This window comes from Geospiza fortis, unplaced genomic scaffold (assembly GCF_000277835.1).
Source record: "Geospiza fortis unplaced genomic scaffold, GeoFor_1.0 scaffold84, whole genome shotgun sequence".
In the NCBI taxonomy this organism is placed as follows: Eukaryota; Metazoa; Chordata; class Aves; order Passeriformes; family Thraupidae; genus Geospiza; species Geospiza fortis.
In genome coordinates, this window is record NW_005054363.1 from 888753 (window position 1) to 906357 (window position 17605).

At 37.2% G+C, this 17605-nt stretch overlaps 1 protein-coding gene across 1 annotated transcript in view; it reads right to left on the bottom strand.

Moving 5' to 3' along the window:
• ABCC4 (ATP binding cassette subfamily C member 4) overlaps positions 1 to 17605 on the bottom strand; it is a 125522-nt gene that overhangs the window by 73871 nt on the left and 34046 nt on the right. The window contains exons 16-19 of the mRNA XM_031059556.1: positions 17223 to 17363; positions 15826 to 15863; positions 15419 to 15516; positions 12346 to 12492 (exon numbers count right to left, since the gene is read on the bottom strand). Of these exons, the coding sequence (XP_030915416.1) occupies positions 12346 to 12492; positions 15419 to 15516; positions 15826 to 15863; positions 17223 to 17363 (424 nt within the window). The remainder of the gene's footprint in view (positions 1 to 12345; positions 12493 to 15418; positions 15517 to 15825; positions 15864 to 17222; positions 17364 to 17605) is intronic.

Here is a 17605-nt window from a genome sequence, read left to right on the forward strand (position 1 = left end):
AGCATGGTAGTTTATTTAATTAGAATATTTGGAGAACTAATGTTGGCTCTGATAGTTTTCAAAATGTAGCTTAACTTTAGAATGCATATGAAAAGCACTCAATAAACCTTTCAACACAGCTGAACGGTATATACAACACCTCTTAATTTTCTGAATGTCTGTTTTGTCCTTGCCTGACTCTAGAGAAGAACTCCTCAAATAACAGTTCACATATGAATATAATATGAAACTAATATGAACATTCAATTCCTAACCTTTTTAGTGGTCAACTACACAGTGGTCATGCCTTCAGGAAGGAGTCATGAACAAGTTTAAGTCTTTGGATAAATCTAAAACCTTTTAGGACCTTCTGGCCAATTGGGGGTTTGTTTATTTGTTTCTTCTGCTTTTCTGAGAATGGAAATTGAAAATGCCTCTTGACACCAAGGTTTTGTAACCTTTCATAATCCAGTGTTTTTCTGGAAAACTGTCATATTACACGTATACAAAATGCTAAAATGCCGGGCTTATGAAACAAAAGTCTTTAGCACAGCACATGATCTATTCTCCCTTCCAGTAAGTTCCTTTCTTCAACAGGTACCACACTCACACCTGCAGAAGTTTGTCCACAATAGACCACTGGGCATAATTAGGACCTAAATTAAGTCTAGACATCACAAGTTACCTAAACTAGAAAGCCAAATAAATTTGAAAAATAATCCAAGGTATGTTGTGAAACAGTATCTCTCAAGTGTTACGATTTGCAAGGGTTACATTCTTTACTCCTCAGTGCATTCAAACACCCAAAGGACCATTATGTTCAAAAAAGAGATCCTAGAAGAACTGAAAAGTTCTGACATCACACAATTTAAACTAGCTGTGAATCCCCCTTGAGGAGGTATGAATCATCTCTGGGGTTTAAATTAGATTATCAACCAAGTGAAGCAGCACAGTAAATCTACAATAAAAGATGAATGCCTACAGGAAAATAATTTTTGCCCCTAGTGGCAGATGCTTGAACTTTAAAGGATCTGAGACTAAGCTCTTTGTCTAAGCCTCCCTGACAGAAAACAACTGAAATAATGTTTTTGGTTGGTCCAACTTTGCTCCACATGCCACATGAAAACAGTATCTAAACCCTGTAAATGAAAGTATATTGTCACTTCTAAACCAATTGAGGATCAAACAATTTAGAGAAACCAAGACTTATTTTGCTGACAATTAAGCTCTATCACCAAGACTCGAGATTCAATGAAATCTGACAATTGTGAAGAAAAAGGCTTTTGTCTGACTAAGTCTGAAGCATTTGGAAGAATCAACAGAAAATCAGAAGACCAAATTAGATCGAAAAGCCTTTGAGGATAAAATTCATTAATTAAAGTAACTGCCTTTGTTGCTCTGGTTCCTCTCTGAATTGCTTTGGTATCACAGCTGAAAGGCACACAGCAAGAGGAAAAACTGGTCTAAGGAGCAAATGCTACACCTGTCACACTTCCTCTTACACCAACAACATTCTCTGTCCATCCTGCTGCTCAAGTTCCACTACAAAGAACCACAGCCCCTTTAAAGATGAAATGAAAGTTAAAGTATAAATCTCTGTTTTGCACCAAATCTGAGAGGTATTAAAGGTCTTTAAAGCCCTCTCCTTCCATGCTGAAAGTTTTTTTCCATCGCCTTTACTTTGTAGTAATTCAGATACAACCCAAAGCTACCAAAGTGCTGCAGGTCACTAGCTGGAAGAGTATTTTTGCACCTCCTTCTCAGGAAGTCAAAAAATGAATGTAACCTTCTGTTTTTCCAAGACCCATAAAGTCAAATAAACACACATTGGGGCCTGGGTTGGAAGGGACCTTAAAGACCAACTATTTCAAAACCCCCCTTCGGTGGGCAGTGATACTTTCCACAAGACCAGGCTGCTCAGAGCCCCATCCAACACGGCTTGAACACTTCCAAGGATAAGGCATGGACAGGCTTGTCTGGACAACCTGTGCCAGTGCCTCACTACCCTCACAGCAAAGAATTTTTCATAGTATCTAATATAAATGTACTGTCTTCCAGTTGTACTAACTTGTTCTCCTTCTGCCCATTTAATTGAACAATAAGTAAAATTTCTATTCAAAACACTTCTGTGTCCTTTTTAAAATTAATAACAAGTTCTCAACAAGCATTTTAACATCTTGCATCTAATGAGAAGCACAAACAACAGAGGAAGAGCAGGAAGGTATTAACAAATTAAGCAGGGCTCACAGCACTACATTTTAACCTAAAAACACCTCATATCATTTCAGAAACCTGGGATTTTGCGTTCCACTAAACATTTGTGTCTCTATTAAAAGTACATAATAATATTGCTTTAGTATGTGGTTAAGAAGGGACAAAAATTAATTGAATTCTATTTTTCCACAGGAATGTTTCTATTTTTTCAAGCAAACAAACACTTCTGGAAAGCGTCAGATTGGACATTTCCACTCTTGAACACTCAGCAGGTGAACAAAATCATCTGTATAAGCCCTCATAATCTTAGAGAAACACTTATTTTTGAACAATCACTTCTAAACACTGTCCTTAAGCCTTCAGTAGTAGCTGAGCAACACTGGTTATTAAATAGAGGTGCAGCAGAGTTTATTTTTTCTTATCTGAATTAAAAAAAATATGTTGGGATTGTTTTTTCCATTTTTTCTCTTGGGGATTTTTGGGGGTTTAAATATAAGCAGTATTCAGTGAATGGCTTTGAATTCAATATGAAATCATACTTGTAGCTTAATTATAAAAGAAGATCATTGTCACTGTGTATTTGGAATATTAGAACTTGTCAGCTTTATAAAAACCTCAAGGCACTTTTTTCTCTCAAATTTGGCTTTATTTTGAAAGCGCTCCTTAGATAAGATTTCTTAATATTGGAATAAGTCTAGAATAACTAGTTTTCTGTCGAAAACACTGATGAAAAAAATTCTCTCTATATTGTTAGTTTAATAGAAAAAAAGAAGACCCTTCTAAAGCTAAAACCATCTATATTTCACAGTTCTGAGGCTTTAAATTTGCAGAGGCTTCTGCAGGTATCTTTTGTCTCAAAGGAGCACCAAACAATTGGGTTTTTTTCTCCAATGGTAAGGGAATATTAGCTGACTAAAGGTAAGAACTACCAACTCTTCCTTAAACCATTTCAACATTTTTTAGCCAGGGAATACCAGAAATATTCTGGAAAGATAACTGTAATTGTTTACTTTTGGCTGGTTGTTCAGACAGGAGAGAGGAGAACTGTTCTTCTAAAAGGAAACTGGGGAATTAAGGAATGAAGGGAGAAAGGAAAGAAGTATTGTACCAAACTCAAGGAAAGCCTGAGTTGGGCCTTCACATAAACATATATTTTTTTAAAAATAAATCTTAAAAATATGGTAAATTTCTAAATGTCACTTTCCAAATCCTAGATACCCATCCTTAAGCACAGGGATTTAACTCTCTGAGATAGACATCACCTCTTCTCTAAAGATAAGCATGACAGATCAAAAAAAAAAAAAAAAATAGGTGCTCCAGAAGGAGAGAGGAACAAGATAGTGTAAAGTTTACAGCTTTAAATATTCACATTGAAAAGGACAGAGTGGGGAAAAACGCAGCACTGAGCAAATGCCCCTGGCATCCAATCACTTACTGTCCTCCTGGCATGTCCTAGAAAGGATGGGGCAGGGACAGTATTCCTGTATGAGAAGTTAATTATGACATCTTAAGAATGTATACAGGAGTTTTGCCTAAAATGTAGATCAAACTCTTTATTTTAGGTTGTGAACATTCAAACTGATGAACACGAAATTATGCTGAGAAATGAACACACACAGGGACAAAGATGCACGTATTCCCACTGAAGGGAAGTTTACCACAAAGCAGTGTCAGAGTGTTTTTTCCTGCCTACACACGAATTAGCAATATTCTGCATTGCATCATTTACATATTAAACAGACAGCGACTTCATTGAAAAAAAAGAGGTTTACCACACACACACAGAAATGTCATCACATCTGATAAAAAGAACTGAGGAAGAGTTAGACCATCTCTCTTTCATCTATTATTCCTTATAATTGCTATCAAGGATGTCCAAGTTCCAAATCTTCACCTTCTCAGATTTCCAAACACCTTCAGATTATTCTGCACTCCCTGCCCCAACACTAAATCAAGCTAGTAAAGACTTATGCTTGAAAGAGGGCAGGAAAAGTAGCATTCCTGGACAAAACAGAGGGTGAATTCAGTACACGGCGGACGAAAACTGACCAGAACCATGTCAGTGGACAGAGAAACCATGACCTTATGCAAAGTTGAACTCTAAACTTCCTTTGAATTTTCAAATGTCATAAATGTTGCACAAGTAGCACATGATAAAAGCTCAAGTTTGAGAAACATTAGTGACCTTTATGGTCTTCTTTTAACTGGTAAATTAGGAAGGATGAAGGAATCCTACAACTAGGTCAGAAGTCATTTATAAGTCTTTTACAACAGTGCAAAGACAAACACAAAACCAAAACCACCTCCTGAGCACAAAAGGCACTCTACTCTGAATCAAACAGCTGAGAATGAAGACTGCCACCTTTCTGCCATGCAGCAGCTTGCTTTGCCTGCTGGCTCCGTGAACTTCCTACGCAGCATTAGGTGAGTCATAGTTAAGGCAGCCCAGCCTACCCAGACTTTTCAGAAACCTCCTCACTCTACAACCTCCCTTTGGGACCACCACAACTAAATATTCTGCTCAAGCCAGAATCAAAAACTATGGCAACTAAGTATGCAAATAAGAATCACCTTGGAAAATGCTGAACAAGAGCCCAAATTTAAATGAACATTAAAACAAATCCCAAACAAAAATGAACATGCAGTTTCCAGTTTCAAGCTACCTGCCTTCAAGGTCAGTATAGCCACAAGCAATAATTAATGTCCATTACATACTACCACTCTAATTACAGGACTATTGTCCACTACCTAATAAAACAAACAAACAAACAAATGTTTTTCATATGTTTGATGTTATTTTAGAACACTTTGAAAAGCTCTCTTAAGGTTGGTAGCTATCAACATATATAGCTTGGAATAATGTTGTCCTCTCCAAATGTAACATTATCTTCCATAAAATGACATCAAAAATCAAAACCTGAAGGAGGTTCTGCATATGTGTTCACCTGAATACATAACAAAAAGCCCCAGACAAAGTCCCTAACGGTCTTGATGAAGGAAAAAAAATTATCTGGGGAAGAGAGGGTGGAAGACCTGTCAAGCAATTATTGTACTATTTGTAAACTGTACTATTTGTACTGTATTGTACTATTTGTAAATAACTTTAAGTTTGTATTTCTTAAACCGAACAACACACTGAAGTCAAGTTTGATTCAATAACTCTGCTTCTGCTGTTATTTCTATTCTTCAGGCTTTAGTCTGGATTGCCAAAACAGGCAGATTCACATACAACTGCCATTCTTTTCTACACTAAAATTTTAATTTTGGATCGAGAAGTGTCTTTTGTTTCCAAACACTCTACAAGATCACCACAGGCACAAACTAATCTTCACTTATTGCATAATCTGCAAGATGCTGGCAATCTGAAAAAAAGAAAAAAAAAGAAAGAAACCTCAACTAATTAATTCACCCAGATGCTGCAGTGCAGATTACCTAGGACCGTCTGGGAGAAAGAATTCTGTGCAGCATAAAGCAGAACACTGCTAATGAAATGAGTTTGCACTGCGATAGTGTTTGTTTCATTTTAATTTCCAGCTACTCAGATTAAGCAAAAAAAAACCCCAAAACACCCCATCACAGTGGGCTAGTTTTTCTGCAAACAGCACAGTGGTCTAACTGTGTCTGTGTGTCCATAAGGGACAGCAGCGGAAGGCTATGGCACAGCCAAGAGCCTGATGTGCATGGCTGTCACCCGGGGTGGGGGATCCACATGTTCAAAGCTCACACTGAACCAGAGGGGGAGACGAGCTGGACTGCCTTTCCCACATTCCCTATAGGTGGTCTCACCACCTGGCTGCTCATTATCCCCGCCCAGCTCTTCTCCAAGGCAATTTATTTTTGGAAATGCTTATGCCTTGTTCTAAGGTTGAATGAATTGAGTTTTGATAAGTTTTTCCTCATTTCTCAGAGATGCTCATTTCCCATCCAAAACAGGCATCCATGAACAGCAAGAGAGGACATTCTATCCATGTGGCACCTCCAGTTCCCACTATCCACAGTAGTTGTAGCAGCATTCCACAATTTATAAACAGATTAAAAATAGCAAAAAAGGGTTACATATTTAAAATAGTTATTATCAAAACAAAACAAAAAAAAATAACAAAAAAAAATTCTCCATTTTGGATTATCTCTAAAAGCTTATTTGTAGCTGCATCGCCTCAGTTGGGCCCTCTTTTTAAGCCCCTTGCAGTTTTCCATCAATATTACAGCAGTCTCTCCCTCTGTTTTCAAGTGTCTCCAACCAACATTCAGTTCCCCATCGCCACAAATCTCCCCAAAACAGCATGCCAGCTATGCAAGACTAAAACAAAATTTCGTTTTTATTTTCCAGCTACACTTGCAGGAAAGGGATGTCTCTGAACAGCTTCTGTGCAGTCTTCTAAAGCCAGTATTTTTAATTAGGCTTCCCTGTCTTGCTCGACATTCCATGCCTCCTTTTTGCTCGGCTGAGGTGGGGCGAGAGCAGCTCTCTCTGTAACTGCTTCAGTAAATGAAAACACTAGACTTTGCAGTATCTGGGCAGGTCAGCATATGGTCAGAAATGAGTTTCACAGCAGGCTGTTTTCCCCACCAGGCGATCTTAATGCGAAGAAGATCGAAAATCCTTACGAAGGGACGCGGAATCTTGTGCCAGGGAAGCAAGAGGCTGCACTTGGAAGTGGCTGTCAGTGCAAGCTTCACGCTATTTCCCTGTCAAATAATGCCTCATCCCCTCCTACAAACAGCTTTTCTGTAAAGCTTTTAATTTTATCTCCCATAGTAGGCATAAATGGGGTGAGGTCTGACTCGGTGAACTGAAAATGTAATGGGCTTGTCTCATCGCTTTATGGCCAAGTTTCATTCAATTATTATTGCGGAAAAGAACAGGATAGAGTTGAATCGAGTTACGCTAATAGATAATAAATGTAAACATAACTCCAGAGTGCCATTTACTGACTTTAAAGACTACTCCTATAGCAATCAGCTTCGTACAGCTCTTGACAGAATCATAATGGTGATAAAACACATGGAAGCATAAGACTATTTAAACTCTTAACAAAGCCATGATAATACTAACAGTAAATGAGCAACTCCCATAAAATATCATTTAATAATCACGCCCTGATAAGATTTAAAGTACATATCGCCATTGTTATATGAAAAAAACATTAAAGGGTTTTTTCTTTAACACATGTAGCAACCTAACAGGTTTTAATTACCACACCTACTTCAGTGACGAGCTGTTCCACTCAAACACCCAAACATAATATTTACAACGTTGTGTGGTTGTTAAGGATCTTGATGATTGATGGAACCCATTGTGTTGCCATCTTAATAACAACAAATGCAAGTGATTACCAACACGGAAGAGAGAATCTGTGTTTTTATTTTACAACAAAAGGCTGTCCTATAGGGACTTCTTTTTCAACATAAACTAACAAACCTGTGCACATGTGAATGCCCTTTAGAGCTTGGCACAGAGAGTCAAAAACAAAGCCTCTGCTGCTTTCAGGACAATGCATTTTTTTGTATTAGCTTAAGAGAACATGAAAGCTGTCAAAAGAGCTGGTACAGTTTTTCACAACCCTGCAGAATTCATCTTGACCACAAGGATATATCTGAAAACTGCATCAGAAAGATAGGACAGATCTTGTTTCCAAAAAAAAAAAGAAATAAAGAAAGCAATTGAGTCATTGAGTCAAATAGGAATACAATACATTTCCTGGCATTGCTACTGAATATTTATATCACTGACGAATGAGACTACAAACGAAGTATCTTAACATGAAGCTTTGCCTTGTTAACTGCATGATATGCCAAAACACCACCTACTGTAAATCACACCGTTTAAGACCAGTATTTCTTGTTTAAACATGCTACTTGTTCAGCAGAATCACTTGTGTGAACAAGCATACATTAATGTACACTAACTAGAGCAGTTTCACTATCCATCTGATAAAGTATAATTTAACAACCTCATTATCAGCATTGTAATTTTCAGACTGCTGAAATACCATATTCGTTGCAAATATTATATGGTTGAAACACTGTAACAACATTGCCCATTTGACACTTCTGTCAGATAAAATGCAGATAGTCATTTGTGCATTGATGAACATGCTTTTAATCCTATAAAGAAACTTTCTCTGTCAAATTATAAGCGTTTCAGCAGTTGACTTATGAACACTATAATTAAAATCCTTATGCCTTAAAGAAAAACAAACTTCATTATAACAACAGCTTTCTTTCACATTTTAATCTTTTTATATTTGGAGTTTGCTTTCATGTGCTGCTATTAGCTATCAGTTCAGCGTGCCATTTCTGGCTGCCAAACCAAAAAAAAGAGTATTTTTCTCTATAACCTGGTCAAATCTCAAAGTCTAGGTAAGTACTCAAAGGGATCTATGTTTATTTAATGCTTCCACAATGCATTTGTGGGGGAAAAAAAATCTGTTAATTTAACAGGTCAAGGACAAACATCATACAATTCAGTGCTTCCCATTTCTAAGAAGACCAGAAATGCTGCAAAGTCTGCCAAAATATTTCTTTTCCTCCTCTAACTGTCAGAACCAACAGTTTGAGGAGATACAATTTGGGGGGAAAAAAAAAGAAAAAGCTGCACTTCTGTAGTGATTCTGGTTCAATTTAAATTTCAGGCAGATTCTCTAGAAGGGGAAGAGATTTCTATTTTATCTGAACAAATTAATGCATATCATCCATTCCTTCTTACAGCACCCATCAGCAAAGCAGCAGCAGGTTTCAGCTTCCTAAATTCAATGCAATTCAAAACTACACAGAATTTACACTAGAACCACCATAACTGAAAATTATGCAGTTACACATTAGCATCACTTCTCTAATCTCTGTCCCTAAACCCAGAAAAGAACAATTCATTTACAAGCTAAGCAAGTAATCTTGAATCAAATCCTGAAGCTTGTCAAAAGTAGGACCATCTGAACTATTCAATGAGAAACTCATTTCAAAAGTGGCAAGTCCCAAATCAAGTCTTTGCTGCTGAAGTCCGGGTCCCTTTCACATAGCTTTATAACAAATCTGTTTTGAAGTGTTACAAACATCTTGGAAAAGAAATTAAAAGGAATAATGGCTGAAGAAGGTCTCCCTGGTGGGAGTCTTCTGACTTTAGAGGGTTATCTGACTTTTTGGCCACTATTTCCAAAAGGAAAAAAGTTCCTGAACTCAGCACTACATGAAGCTGAAAAGCTTATTGTGTAAAAGATCAGGAGAAAATACTATTCTTGCAGACAATTAAGACAACTGAATGGAACCACAGTACTATTGCTCAGCAGAGAGGTTGAAAATTGACTCCTCAAATATCATCTCTAAAAACACAACAGATGAATTTTGTTATCCTTCTAAGAAGCCTCTGTAATGCTCAACTGGGATAAAACAGATCATGCTGCCCTCTTGTGCTAGACATGCACAGAAATCAACCCCTTTTTATTCCTGCAAGTGACATGTGAAGTGCAATATATAAAGCATTCACACGAAATAGAAAACGTCCACATCTTCCTACTTTACAGATACTCTGACATTCATGTCATTCCCTTACTGGGATATGGGTAGAAGAGCAAAGGAATTTTCCAGAGAGCCAAATTCTACACAAAAAAAAAAAACTTCTATGAAAAAAATGCAGACAAGTCAGATGTAATAAAACCCAAATACTAACAGTTCAGCTACCTATCAAGCTTTCACAACAGCCATGTAAGTGATGCAGTAGAGATACCTGCTGATAAATTAGAATTTCAGTCATAAATAAACGGCAATTTTTTCTGCATGCTGGGTAAGACAATGTACTTTGGTCACTTAGGACTATCAGCTCAGTAGGGTTAGGCTAAACACTTAAGACGGAAAGAGAGAGTCATTTATTAATAAGGTTCTTCCAGTGCAAAATAGACAGTAAAGTTTAATTCTTTTTAGACCTATGCTGAATTTAAAGGTGAAATCTGTGTACATATAAGTATTTTTGGCTAGGAAGGGAGACAAGAGAGGGGTCCTTTTATTCCTTTTCCCTCTCTGCTATGTAATCCAGGTTCCAAAAATACATTGACGTTCTTCTATCATCTGGATAAAATGCTATTTACTATTGCCTTTACAACCACCCCTCCCCATATATTGCTAATGCAATCTGTAAAGAGAGATCTTGGGCTTATGCCTGAACTGATTCACAAAGCACAATTTTTTTTAGAAATAAGTCATCTCATTTATTCACCAAGACTGATTGGATCTACACTGTTGGGAGCTGACAGACATGTCATGATTCACCACGCATTTCCATTTCCTAATGTCGACTCCCTGATGCTCCTCGTTACTCTGCTTCCCCAGTAAGAACTACCAAGAGCTTGGGACGTCTGTTTATTTAAGTTACCTACTCAACTCTGGAACACAGATCACCGTGTGTTAAAAATACTAGCCGTGGCAATTTTTAATTACTGATTCTTTTCTGATAATAAAACAGCAAAATTCAGTTCAGCAACTGATTCTGCTGAGGTCTTAGAGACCTCACACTAACACTGAGAACATGCTGGATGCTTAAATGACAGATCTGACATTGCAGTATCAGCTTTGCTAATATGGGATATGATAACTAATAGTTTGGTTTAGCTATTACAATCACAAGCTAGAAAAAAGCGCATTTAACAACTTCAATTTCTTTTTAGTATGTCTTTCATAGGCATATTAAAAAAAAAAGATAGGGGGAAAAAACCATCCCACCTCAATGCAAGAAATCTGAAGTTCTAAAGGATAAATAAACAGTAAAAAATCCATGTAAATCAGACAATGAAATACAGATATTACAAACAGATTTCAGAACTGCTAAATGCTGCAATTCTGAAGGAGAACATTGTCTCATATGTATCTTTTTTCTTCCCTTTTTTCCTTTTTCAAATAATGCAGAGATCAGAACAGCAGTACTTTTGCATACTACCCTGACCAAAAGAAAGATGAAGGGAAAGAAATATATGCATCCTGAAGTTAATCCTCTATTATAAAATATCTGTTGTTTAACAGAAACACCCATCTAAGTCACAACGGCGTGTGAATACCAGCAACAGGCAGATTTAAAGAATGTCAGTTTTACAATGCACTGCTAATTAGAGCTTCACAGTGTTACAAAGCAAACTGGTGTTACTCTACATTGTTGCTGATGTTCTCTCTCTAGTTCTTGGTTTGTTATTATGAGCCAGATTTATGGGCATTCTTACAAGACCACTAAGTATTCCCTCAAAAATGAAATTACTGTGTTTGCTGCGCACACATACCCCAGAGAGAAGAGGAAAACCCCTGACACATCAGCACTAGGATTTCTTCTCAGGCATGTGCTCTCACTAGCTCCCATTTCCTGAGCTTCCCTTCTAAGCCTCTGCAGTGGCCCTGAATGTACATTTCCACACGCTCACAGTACAAGCAGGCCAGATAACAAAGTCCTAACTTTCTGCAGTAGTAGGGGTGTTCTTTAAGATTAGATTGTACTCATTTCATTCGCCATATCATGGGCATGAACCTTTTCTCCACATAAGTATCAATTTCCTGAAAATATTATCATTTTCTCTGAAACAATAAAGCCATCCCTATATATCCTTACAATTAAATGCCTCCTGGTGCTATGAGAACAAGTCCATTTTTTTCCAAGGGAGTGAAGATCATCAGGTTTCTGGCTCTCATGTAAAAGACAAATCTTTGGCTAGTCAATCAGTACCACCCACTTTCCCACTCTCTTCACTCTGCTCCAGCTTCTCTCTCCTTTCTTTTGAAGAACATAAGGATCTGGATCACAGTTTTACAAAATGCATTCACACACACTGAGCATATGGGAGACTCCCTGTGAAACTGCATCAGAACAGCAGTGCAAATGCAGGTCCACGCACAACACCAAAGCTACAGCTAATTCATTGTTCTGTAAGCTGCATTTAAAGACAGTAAGATGAACCATCAATAAGCAGTCTGAGTTTGAAATTGAAAAGTACTACACTGTAAAATTTGAAGTGCTTAAGTAAAAATTTAGATTTAGAAAGTCTAAGTAAAAGAAGCAAAAGAACCCAGCAGTGCAAAAACACCATCAAATTGTAATTGTCCAAAAATTGTACAATTTGTGCAATCAAGGAGATACATTAAATATTGAAGGTTTGGGTCTTTTTTTTAAAATAAACTTACCTATAGGATTTCTGTCAAAAAACAAGACAGGGGCTTTCAAAATGGATTGAAACATTTTGTTGTGCAAATTCTGACCAGAATTGACAAGAACTTGAAACACCAGAAGACTTCTTATTATGCCAAATAGTATTGTAGCCACTGTTAAACCTGAAATTAAAAAAAAACCACAAAACATGAATAGAGACTCCAAAAAGATATGGATATTTCAGAAAGAAAAAAAAGTTAAAAATAAAATTGCACTAAAACCAAATTCTCTGGACTTCTGCATATAGCAAGAATCCAAACTTAAGCCTAGGGGGACTCAGACTGAGTGCAGAACACAGATACATTTGTCACTAGCTTCAGTTATTATCACAGAATCAATTTAATCCATTTCTCTTTTTCTGTTTGAAAGAACTGGTACTTCATAGAAATGTAGGAAATGTCTGTTAACCCATGAGATAAATGCATATTGAAACTTTCTGCCTAACAGTGTTACTAAAAAATTCATTTTGCAGTGCCATGTATAATTGTGGCTTGCATAGGTCACTGTGAAGATTCAACACTTGCCAGCAGGTATTAAACAAGTAATAAATACATGGCTATTTAGACACAACCTTGAGTTACTCCCAATCAGCCCAAAGCACTTATGCCATTCTTCCCCTTGTAAAACACACCAAATCACATAAATTATGTGTCTTTCACACTATGTAAGATGCATTCCTTATGCCATGAGAAGAAACAGTCCTTCTAGGTAACTGGTGTGCAGACTCTTTGCTTCTCTTCTGGGTACAACTCTGCTTACAAGACAAGGGTGCTACAGGGCAAAAAACTATTGAAATAAATAATTTGAGATTGCTGTTGCTCTGTTTGCTGTGCATAATCTCCAATGTGGCTGCTCAAATTCCCTGTCAAAAAGAGTGAACAGTGAAGGTCTAAACCTTACATTTAGCAGAGCTTTCAGGCTCCACGTGTTCTGCTTCAAAAAATCAGCATAGCTACCTCAGGTCTTGAAGATATGCTGAAGTTAGACCCCAACTATCAGCAGAAAACCTTGCCTATTCTCAGGGCAGGTTAAAATCATACACAGTTCAGGAACAGCTACAGTAACAGTGGGAAAGAGGGAGGTTTTAAATTATGTGAAATGGTTAAGCTACCCCATAGGCTTCCTTCTCTATCCTCCCAGGGAGTAAATAAAGGTATCATCTCTATTTCATTTGTCTTCTTGCAGTTTATTGCTCACATTCGGTGAGGCGCTGTTTTTAAGAAAAGAGATGATGACGAGGATTTCCAGGCCAGGTAGGAGAAGATAATTTTTCCAAGAATAACTGCACATACACAAACAGGAAAGCTGGGTCATGCAAAAAGGGAGCCAGAGAGGCACAAAGCAGGAGGCTGTGGCACAGCCCATTCCTAACAGCAGTCTCTGGGAGTGACACAAGGAGAGGGACCACATCCTGGAAACCCCCTATTTCTGTACAATTTTCCTCAGGCCTGGAAGCAGCTGGGAGCTGTTGGTATGACCCTGCCAGAACAGACCTGAACAGACCTAATGGCTGGGGAGAAGGAGAAACAAGACATGCTTCCAAGTCCTTCACTTGGTCTGTCTCTTTGCTTTCCCTGTTCATGAGCTCAGAACCTCAGTATGAAAGAGACATGGGCTCTTTGCATGTCTGCCTTATAGAAGAGGTGTGGAATTGGTACCCTAGCTCTGGCCAGCAGTGTTCCCTATTAACAGCAATTTTACTCTTCAAAATCTTTGTTTCACAGAAGCAAGAAGGACTAAGAAGGAACTACTAGAGTGGGCTTGTTTTTTCAAATATTGATAATCAGAAATAAAAATGTTAAATTGTTTTGTACTGTTTAAGAGATTATAGAAAAAGGTAAGTTGGATTATTATGTATTTCCTGCAAAATGTACTACTTTTCTATAACTTTGTCAACTCCACTTACAATTTTATGTAGATAAGTCAATGCTGTCTGTTCAACAATTGCAAATATCTCACTAAGTCATCTAAAAGTTTCAATATAAAGGTAGCTTTTGTTGTCCTGCTATCTAGAGCAAAATATTCCTTAAAGGATAAAATTTTCACTAATGTGGTTTAAGCTACCTGGTTAGAGAAAGTGAAATTTGCCACATTTAATCACACTGTGCAGTCCACTGGAACGGTTCAGGAAATAAGACATTACACAGAGAAAATAAGAGCCAAGTTCATCTGGCTCCTAAATTGTTGCTTTCCAGGCCAAACACAATGTTTTCTGTCAGCCACTCAGATCACGTGGATTCCAGAAAACAAACTAAACAAAAAATCCTGCACCTATTCTCTCACCCAGGGAGATGTTTCTGAATACATTCAATGCATATTCCTCTGGCATTCCACCTGTTTTCTCACACCAACCATTTACATCTCCATGAAGAAATTACCATGCCATACAAAACCGTGCATCACTAAGAGTGTTAAATAGCAGAATCTGAGAGCATGCACATGATTCTTCTGTGGCAATTTTTACTACATCTCAGAGCAGTTTTTCAAGATGTTTGGATGCCTGAATGCAAGGATCAACGCCCTTTTCTGAATATTCAGAAGCATAATGCTACCTATTGAAATATATTGAAATGTTTTTTAACAACCTGCTTTGCATACCCATCTAGGATGCCTTTTAAAAGCTTGTTCTTTTTCTATGGCACTTCAGAAGAAATGTAGCCATGCCAAGTTTTAGAACAGCACAGAACAAAGATCCATTTCTAATCCCTCTTGCCATCCATATAATGACTGAAGATTTAGCTCAATTACTTACTAATATATAGACAATAACCCCAACCTTAATGTGACTGACTTTTCAGATACTCAATTCCTGATTTACTTTCCAAAATCCAGCCAAAGCAACCTATTTCTTCTGTCAGATTTATTTTATTTATTGCAATCTATTTAATCAGAAAACAAGACTCAGGCTTTTAATCTGTAAAGACATTGCTCAGCTACTGCTAGAAATCACATTTCCCCACACATTGCTTTGCACCTCTCAAAAATCTCTATCAGATAATAAATAGCTCTTAAACATAAACATACACATACAAATGCACATGCAATTACCTGCATAAATTCCCAAATAAAAGTTAAGGTCTAGATCAGGCACTTTTGTTCCATTATTTCCATTTGTTGTGAGATTCAACTTTTCTTGATGATTTGCCCTGTGGAAATGCACACAGAAGATAACCATCATTAAATAAGTGCATTTAGCTGTTTCTAGATTCAATTCTTTAGTTGAAATCTTTAGTTCAAAAGATCTCATGTATTGATGCCATCATGCATCACAACATGAATAGATGCAATTACAGTCTACACTTAGCATAAAGTTTAAATTTTTTCCCCAAAAAAAGAAGTGGAAATCAGAGGAAGATCTGAACTATTCTAGAGCAGGTTCCATTCCTCTTCAGCTAAACAAACAGCACTTGACTGAAAAGGCAGAAACAACCAGCCACTTATTATCACCAACTTACCAGTAAGAAAGCCACCAGTCCTGGAGCACATAGGCCACCTTGAGCAAAAGAAGTAAATACAAGAATCATCTCACAAAATTAAAAAAAATTAGAAAATTAAATTTCCTTGCTATTCTTTCAAGCTCTCTGGGAAAACATCACATATTCAGAAAAGTATGCCATCCAGTCTTTCAAGACCAGTAGCAATTTGCCAAGCACATTAGAAGGTGCTCTACAAAGAAAGAAGCTACCTTAAATTACCTTACATGTTAGCAAGCTAAAGGAAAGCAATACACTTTAGCAAACAAAATATAGTAGCTCTTCCTAATGTATGTTAATTGAACTTTAAAGAACTCATTTTCTCAGTTCCTAAATTTGCTACAAGAGATATTCCAAAATGCTTTTTGATTAACAAACTTTCTGATGTTACCAGTCCAGAAATTTATGTTTACAGGAGATAATTACCAGAAACAGGGTTGAAGGAGGATGAGAGAGGAGAGGGAGGGAAAAACTCCTTCTGCCACCTTCCTTCTGTGACAAAAGGTGACTACAAACATGTAACAGGGTTATTGTCTCAAAATACACTTCTGTTCATGTGAATTCGAAGTTGTGGGCAGTCAACTACAGAGATCTGATCTTGCTTAGCTATCTTTCCCACAGACTCAATTCAAGGACAAGCAAGAAGTAAGATGTTAAAATATACAGACTACTTTTTACAGCCAAAGAAAATAATTTCCATGAAATGAATTTGAGCCTTCTCAGCAAGAAACAGAGAAAAAGGTTCACGAAAAGTATCCTCACTCAGCTTCCTCAGCTCACCATGCTTTCAGTAAGTTTGTAAATAACTTTGTTTAAAAACTCATTTACATACCTGCTACAGTCTGCATCACACAAAATATTTGCCTATGCTCTTCCTTACTTTCTCATTCTGCTAAACAGTGACCCTCCACCTAAACTTTTCACATGATCTGCACTTACCAACAGGTTGCTCTTTGAACACTTCTGTCAGGCTCTGTCCTCCCACACCCAGCACATCTCTTTACCCTCCTCAACTGGAAACACTCTGACTGCTTTTTAACACCACTTTTATACACCTTATGATTTTCTTCTCTTTCTAAACAAAGTACACTGGCTTATAATTTTCATGCCATGTTGTCACCAAAATAATTATTTTAGTGAGGTATTAAAATTGTTGGAATAAGGATCAGTGCAAGACCTCTCAATGCTGCAGTAAAAATTTCATGCTGACACTTGGGTACTGGGTACACTACAAAATTATTAAAGAACACCCAAAACATTTTAGATTAAACACTTCAGCAACAAGTATGCACTGTATTAAAAAAAAAAAAAAGGAGAGGGCAAAAAACCTCGCAAAGCCAAACTACATTCCATATTATTTGTGGTTTCCAACAACTCACCTGTGCCAAAATATTAAATAATAAGAGTATAAAAATCACAAAGTAGTTTGCTCCTGCAGAGAAGTATTTTCTGTAAACTTTAAAGTTTATTTTTCCCTCATGTCGACTCTCTTCTGGCACTGCAGCCAGTGCATTTTCACCCTGAAAGAAAGTCCACAGAATAAACCCCATCAACCTTGTAGTTACAGACTCAGACTAAGCCACCTGGTTCAAAATTAGCAAACAATTAAACAAGGAGATAAAGTGATTATCCCAGCATATAAAAACTTTAAATATTGAACTATAGCTATGACAAAAAAATATAGTCTCAGTGCACCAATACTGAAAAATCTACTCTGCAAAGCAACACTTCAAGGATTTTATTTGGCATTGGTTCATCATAT